This window comes from Aplidium turbinatum, chromosome 4 (assembly GCF_918807975.1).
Source record: "Aplidium turbinatum chromosome 4, kaAplTurb1.1, whole genome shotgun sequence".
Lineage (NCBI taxonomy): Eukaryota > Metazoa > Chordata > Ascidiacea > Aplousobranchia > Polyclinidae > Aplidium > Aplidium turbinatum.
The window spans coordinates 36,204,698-36,212,518 of NC_137475.1; the positions used below are offsets into that span (position 1 = coordinate 36,204,698).

A 7,821-nucleotide genomic window follows, 5' to 3' on the forward strand; every position below is an offset into this window, starting at 1 on the left:
ATTCTGAAGTTGAGCCCTTTGTTGAAAATGTAATAAAATTTGTAGAAATTTGTAACGTTTTCCAAGACATCTGGCTATTAACACCTCCAAGGACTTGTTTTAGACACACAGAAAGACACCAATAAATTTTGCAAATCGTAAATCGCGCAAAATTGACGCGATTTACGTTTCTTTGTACTAATTTGTGAAAGCAATTTCAGAAAGGCTTACTCTGTTGGGTTTTTGTGTAGTTATTGAGTTTTTGTGTAGCTGGGTTTTTGGTGTTCTCTAATTTTAGCCGCAGTGTTTGCCCGTTGGTGTGTAAGAGCTACCTTTAATAAGTTAATAGCTGTTTATCTGCTAATAAATTTCATACAAATATTACCCTGAAAGTGTTTCTAGAAAGCGCTATAATCCATTATTTGAGTGTAATTTTTCAAAAATTTTCCGGGGGAGCATGCCCCCGGACCCCCCTAGATTACGCGTGCCTTCGGCACGCTCTAACCCCCCACCACTTTCATTGCTTCCCTTGCTCAACCCACCAGGATACGCCACTGCACATCAAGTGGCGATGGCTTAAATCAAACACTTTGTTGTTCTCTTCAGATCATCAAATATTTGGCCCCCCCCAAATTTTTTTCCTGGCTACGCCACTGCTTCTGCTCGTTGCTGATAATGGTCTGAGGCAAGTAAGCTACTATAGGCACTCGCTGGAGAATCGTCTCACCAACGATGCGATCCTCGATCGTGCTAGGTTGCCCGGTCCAGAAGCTATCCTATTGCAACACCGTTCAGCTGGATAGAACACGTCGTGCGGATGGACCAACGAGGCTTCCTCGAATAAGCTCTGTGGGGAACTGGGACAAGGAAAAGACCCATTGGGAGACCAAAAAGTCAATATTAAGATCAAATAAAAGTATCCTTGAACCAAGCTAACATTGATCTGAAATCCTGGAAAAAACTTGCCAGTGACAGATCAATATAAATGACGCAAGGCTGACGATTGTAAATGTGTGATAAATGTAAATCCATGTGCAATAAAGTTGTCACAGGAAAAAAAGTTGCTTAGTGACTTCATCATCGACCTGTCGATCGCTAGTGATTAAAAAAATTCTAGTTGATCGCAATCAATGAGAAGCTGGCCACCCCTGTTGTAGGGAGGGTGGGGTAAGATGAGCACCTTTTTGCTTAAGTCGCTTTTACAAAAGAACGGTTTGTTTTGGAAAATTTTAATAGGGTGAACTTAAAGCACTAGTGAATCAGCTACATTTTAGATTGAGTTTTATCACCTTGCGATTTTTATATTTTTTTATATTGATACTTATTCGCGTGTTGCTCAACTTACCCCGGCATAAATTGTATGGGGTAAATTGAGCAATGACTTGGGGTAAGTTGAGCAATTCGATTAAGTTGAAGCATTCCCCTGTCAGTTTGTTTGTATAATTGCGAGGCATTATGCTTCACAACACAACACTGTTTTTTTATCCAATACGAACCTAAAAAGACACAAATTCAACAGTTCAAACATTAAATAAGCTAAGGCTATTTCTTTTGGGGTAAGTTGAGCAACTGCTCCAACATACAGTACTTCAACTAGCATTGCACACTTTACCCCATCCTGATTTTTGTGACAAAATTACAAATATTTAAAAAACTACAAGACCAACCAACCTGAACGTTTTATTGAATATCCTCACACTTTATGCTTATCAATACAAAAAAACAGATTTGATTTACATAGTGTAACAATAAAGTTATTCAGTTTTTGGCAAAAAAATTAAAATTTCGAATTTTCGACATAAGCAATATAATCTGATATAATTGTGTGCCATTGTAAAATGCAATTCTCAGTGGACATAACAAATACATTGAATGAAGTGGCATTATGAGTGATACATCCAGAATAAAAAAAAAAAAATTCCGCCGACTCGTTTTTCCAAAAACAGGTGTTGCTCATCTTACCCCATTGCACACTTTACCCCAGTCTCCCTACCTATGCCATAACACAGCAGAGGTCTAGAAAAACATAGAAGCGACAAAACGCAAAGTTTATGCGAAAACGTTAAGCTTTATCGCACAGTAGGTGAGTGAACCACAATATCCCAAAAACGTTTCATAATTTTGCTTGTTACCACAAACCAGGGATTCATAGAATAACGAGATGACCAACTCGGCTGCGGTATCTGACAAGTGGAGGAAAAAGTGCTGCCAAATATTTTTTTAATTATCAGACGAAATATTTTTTTAGCATTTTCAAAGTAGTGGTCGCCCAATGCTTGTCCGCTGAAAACTAACCTAAAGTTTAAAGTTTCCAAAGATTGAGTTAAAGCAATTTGTAGTGTCACTTTGCAATAAAAATGTAAATTTATGTACAAAACTTAAATTGAATAAAATTTACAGGTTTAAAAAATATATTACTAAGTATTTAAGAACAAAAAAAAGCTTGAAAAACTTAAAATGCTGAACCATAGGCATACGAAGCCGAGCAACGTGATCAAATTTAACATATTCAAGTTTATTACATTTACATAAACATAAAACTACGCAACAAATTAAGTATCGAACGTTTTCGACATCACAAGATGTCCTCTTCAGGAATAATATACATACAAATTAACTACATCTGAAAAAAATACAATGGTTAACTAAATTTTATAAACAGAAAAAGGCAAAAACTGCACAGTACTTCTGACTAACTCAAACTCAACGACATAGGCTCCACGAGAATCAAAGGTAACTGCATCAAAAGGTGTTAAACAGATCACATGATATGGTAGAAAGGCAAGGTGCGAAAAAAATAATTTTAAAATACAGAGAGCAAGAAAGACGAGCCGCAAGCATACAATTGTCTGTTGAAGCTTATAATCATTATTTTTTAGGTATTATGTTTTATGCGCAGGAGAGAGAGAGAAACCTTTTAGTTTGTCTGCAGCGAAAAATAGTATGCGGTAGGCTACAAGAAATTTAAATTTAAGAAATTTAAATTTGCAAAAAATCTGATAGTTTGTTAAATAAATAATAAAATTGCTTTAGGTTATCTTTAGAATGGTTGCTTACAGGCAAGTTTTGGACGACTAGGCTACTACTATAAAAATGCCAAAATAATGTTTTTTAAAAAATTTAAAAAATCTAGCACCACTTTTTCCTCCACTTGTGAGATATCACAGCCGAGTTGGCGAACCCCTACTTCTATGAATCCCTGCCACAAACCACTGCAACTTGCTCAACATTTTGGTGAATAGGTAGCGTATCCATCCTAGCTACGTTATTGCTTCAAGCTATATAAAATTTTCTGCAATGTGCTTTGAGAAAGTTACAACAAATTCGACGATGACACAATTGCAACTGGTGCTAGAAACGATGATAAACTTTAAGTTAAAGTTCCACTTTGCATGCGGTATAAGTGGATAAGTTTATGATTAAATATGATAGACTAAAGCATAAGTTAATTTTGCCTGTTTTACATTTTTTTTAAATAGCTCGCGATACCCATCTCTGAATGTAACTTTGGTTGCAGACTTACGCTACGCAATTTTTTTCAGTAACCCATCATCCCTACAGTAACCTATGCCCCTTTGCTTCAAACGCTGAAAATATAGTAGGCCTATTGCATAAGCACAATCTGTCAGTTCAATCGTTAAATCCAGTGGTAGAGTTTTCATAGTTTAAGAACAGCATTCGGATTGAGTTTTTGGCGAAGAAGTTTCTAAGTTCATGACATTGGCATCTTCTTCTCTTGAAGGGAGAGAATCGTCATTTGCCAACATTTTGCTTACCAAAAATCTAGCTGCTTCGTCAATGTTTGTGTTGGTCTGAAAATCAAGGCAAAGTTAAACTTATGCTGCGATGTCCATAGCCTGCTCAAATTAGCCTACAGTACCTTACATTTTCTTACGTACGACAAACTTATAGAAGCCATTTAAATTTAGACACACATGTTACAGGCTGTGAATAGACGTTTTCGACTTGATGGACCCCTTTTATTTTTATGAACAACCGTACCAGAAATGCCATGATTTAAAGAGTGAAAGTAGAACCAGGGCCGTTGAGAGGATAATTTGGGCCCGGTACCAATAAAATTTTCGGAACCCAAATTATAAGAAAAACGCACTAACTTATATCTAAACGATGTAAGGTGTTTTTTCAAGTGCCCCGGCCCCCAGGAGAGGTTACAAGCCCCTAAAATCATCCTGGGTTTGGGTCTAAAAGTAACCCTTGGACCCCCTTGTCAACGCTACTGTGTAGAACACATTGGATCGTTATTTGAACAACGTTGGCTAGCTGATATTATAACATTCACCAAGCATTGAATTAACACCAATCCGTAGGCTATTTGATTTAAATTACAAATTGCACATCCTCGTGCTGAGAACGTCCATATCGCTATTTGACTACAGATGGCAAACGATTTATAGTCAGTGTAGCCGATCTTGTTTTCAAAGCAGAATGTTTATCTATTAAGCTTATTTTATTTTTGGCAATTTTTACTGTATGCTGTATCTTATTCTACAGTAGACTAGACTACTTGTTGATTTTGCATTTCTATCAGAGGTGACTGCTTTTACACTAGTAGCCTACCTTAGCGGATGTCTCGTACCACGCCACAAACCCTTTATCCCTGCAGTATTTATCCATTGTATCTTTATTACTGGCGAGCCCTTCTTTCGTTTGGTCGCACTTGTTACCAAGAAGCACCGCAGGTATGCGCCCTCCATCTGGCAAGGTGACCTAATACACCATTTAATTGAGTTTAAACTTTAAATCAAAGAAACAAGAGCTGATGTCACTCAACCTCTGTTCTGGTTCCTCAATGTTATTGAGGATAAAAAGTTGCAGAAACAATTAGAATGAATCTATTTGAATGAGACACTGAAGAAGCCGCCTTTACAGTGGCGAAAGCTTTATCAATAAATTGTAAAGGTTTCTCAACTCGACTAATTTTATTTACTTAGCCTTTTATGTCTAAACTTTAAAGTAGGGTTCAACCAGTCATAAAAATTATATGCAGCATACAAAACGTCGCATAAAAAATAATAGGCTACATGTTTGTTCCATTTCACCTATGAAAAAACAGAATTGTGATAAAATGGTGTCAATGATAAAATTAATCTAACACGCGATATTTTTCATGTAAAGTTTTTGTATGGTTGGCACTGTAGGGTAATTGTATTCGGCAATCCTTTCAACTTTCAATATGACTTGCGTTCTTCTGGTGTGCAGGTTATAAGCTAAAACTCAGCAATCAAACGATGCTGTAGTAGGCCTAGTGCAGTCTATAAAACGAATGATCATCTGCATTTACATTAATTTCTATTTTCAATGTGTCTTGAATATCTTGTGTTCATTCAGTAGTCTTCTTCTTCCATCGAATCTTCTAAAGTTCGTTGACACACCACAGATTGACGCATTCCTCCGCAACGGAGTTACACACCGACAGGTCCCACCTACTGCACCAGGTGGTAAGCCGAGGGCAAACAAGAAGGTGGTCCGCTGTTTGGGGCTCGGTGCCACAGATACATGCAATTGGGCCGGTGTCGTAGCCCCACTCCACCATTGCAAACTTAATGCGTCCAACACCAGTTCGGAGTCGATTTAATGTTTTCCACTTTGCCCAAGGAGCGTTTGCTCCTGGGGGGAGGGACTCTGATGGTGGGACCTTCATTTCAGTGCATGATGGGTCATTTTCGAATTGCTGTTTCCATTGCTTAAGTCTCGTTTCTTCTTTTGTTGAGGTTAGTGGCTGAACGTGTGTTAGGAAGCTTTTTTTTGATTTCAACCGGGTTTGTGCAGCAGTTTTTCCATATAGAGGATGTTTTTCATAACATGTTTGTTTTAGCCTTTCAGCTTGACTGTTAACGTCTCTTCTTATGTGTGGTGATGCAATACCAGGAAGCAGATAAAGTTTGTTGGTATTTGTGGGCTTCAGACACCCAGCAATAAGACGACAAGAATGGTTGAGTACCGAGTTAAGCTTCGATGAGTGACAGGACCTGTTCCAAACAGGGCATGCATATTCTGCTGTGGAGTAGCACAAAGCCAATGCGGCCATTCTGAGAGATTCAGTAGTGACAGTATTGTAGTGATTGTGTTCACTAAAAACTAAACATTCGTTAAAGTTACCTTGAGATCCAAATCATTTTTCCATTTGTTAACCGCTTCAAATGTTGAAGCTCGCGTGACATCGAATACAACAAATGCTCCAACTGCTTCTCGATAATAAACTCTGGTCATATTACCGAATCTTTCTTGACCTGAAGTAAATATCTTGATCAACATGAGATAAAACTTCTATATTGTGTTTAAAAATTAATCTCCTACTTAATGCATTTTATTTCCGCTTAGCACTCAGCGATGGGATGGATTCGGGTAATAATGTACTCAGTTGCGCCTTTATACGGCTGTATTGACAATGTCTGGTTTGTAAAGCGCTGAGGAGCAACGCATTCTGCGATGAATACAGCGTATAAAATCAAGCATTAATTATTATTATTGCAACCACAACCGACTTAATAAACGAATCAGGGCAGAAGTAATGGAAGTTGGAAGAAAAGTTGAAGATATAAAGAATTGCTAGCTTCTGGTTGCACAACCATTGGCAGCTTCCAACAAACTTGCAAAATAAATTTTCGAAGCAGAAATAAAACCGTTAAATCTCAATATTATTTAATAATTTCTTATTCAATCATGCACGATTAAAAATAAGATTATGCATACATTATCAACACTTCAATGGAGTAGGCTATTGTTTCATTTGATAGCCTACTTTGCTATTATTACCAGCTATATCCCACAGTTGTAACCTTATCAAAGCATCGTTATTCCATTGAATGACTTTTAGAGCAAAATCTACTCCAATGGTAGCTCTGTAGTGCTGGGAAAATACTTGATGCACATATCGCTTTATTATACTCGTTTTGCCAACTCCGATATCTCCAATGACAAGAACCTGTGTAGCGACATTTTTAGCAGTATGATTATAAATTTAAATCTTCATCCGTACAATATTATTGTTAGCATATGGGTTTTAAACTAGTGGTTGCAAGCATCAGTAGCGTTGGTCTTGGGTCGGGTAGGTGTTAGGAGCCGTATCCTTTCTAAGGGGCCCGCGGAAAATTAAAGAAACCATCACGTATTCTTTGAATGTGGTGCGTTTTTCTTAAAAAGGTCTTGATTTTGGGCCAGAAGATGTCATTGGTATCCGGATAATAAAATTCTCTCAATGGCCCTGGTAGTAGGGGTTAATGCAGCCTAGTTAAACCAAGTAAAAAAGTATGTTACAAACTTTCAATCATTAATTATTATTATTAATCAATAAGTCACACATGCGTTAATCTTTTAGCTTTTAGGCTACATAAAAATTGTCACGTTTTTGTTGTTGAGAAAATTACAAAAAAAAAAAATTTAAGCTTATTAAGTTTAGTTTTATGAGAATTCTCACTTTAAATAGATATTCCTTTTTTTCTTCCATTGTCGAACAACTAGAATTCCTGAAATTCAACGCTCTGTTGATGAGACCGGGATGGCCGCAGTGGTGTGTAAATATTTTACCAGCCAATCCGTAGCAATGTACAGTTGTAGCGTACAATTTAAACTTAAATTGGTAGCTGCAGAAGATCCAAATTATTGACAAAAACTTTCAAACCAACATGAAGCAGTGAAAAAAATGTAGGCCTATATAGCTACTATACAGCAGTTCTTTTAGGCCTACTATATAGGTAGTAGGCTAGAGCTATCATTGCATTATAGCAGTGGTTCTCAACCGGGGGTCCGCGGACCCCAAGGGGTCCGTGAAGCGATTTCCGGGGGTCCGCGAAAGTTTTCGAGTTTTCAACATGACGGATA

At 37.4% G+C, this 7,821-nt stretch overlaps 1 protein-coding gene across 1 annotated transcript; it reads right to left on the minus strand.

Moving 5' to 3' along the window:
- Positions 1 to 641: 641 nt before the first annotated feature.
- On the minus strand, positions 642 to 7,491 carry LOC145768412 (ras-related protein Rab-32-like). The gene is made up of 5 exons (XM_082579898.1): positions 7,418 to 7,491; positions 6,757 to 6,925; positions 6,100 to 6,230; positions 4,558 to 4,707; positions 642 to 3,791 (listed from the first exon to the last, which is right to left on the minus strand). The coding sequence occupies exons 1-5, from the start codon at positions 7,445 to 7,447 to the stop codon at positions 3,645 to 3,647; spliced, it is 627 nt and encodes a 208-aa protein (XP_082436024.1). The 5' UTR covers positions 7,448 to 7,491; the 3' UTR covers positions 642 to 3,644.
- Positions 7,492 to 7,821: the final 330 nt, after the last annotated feature.

Excerpts from the sequence above, each read along its gene's own strand:
- LOC145768412 (XM_082579898.1), bottom strand. The coding sequence starts at position 7,447 with ATGGAAGAAAAAAAGGAATATCTATTTAAA. Across the intron at positions 6,231-6,756 it reads ACAACTGTGGGATATAGCTG|GTCAAGAAAGATTCGGTAAT; the intron begins GTAATAATAGCA and ends TATTTACTTCAG. Across the intron at positions 4,708-6,099 it reads AAAATGATTTGGATCTCAAG|GTCACCTTGCCAGATGGAGG; the intron begins GTAACTTTAACG and ends ATGGTGTATTAG.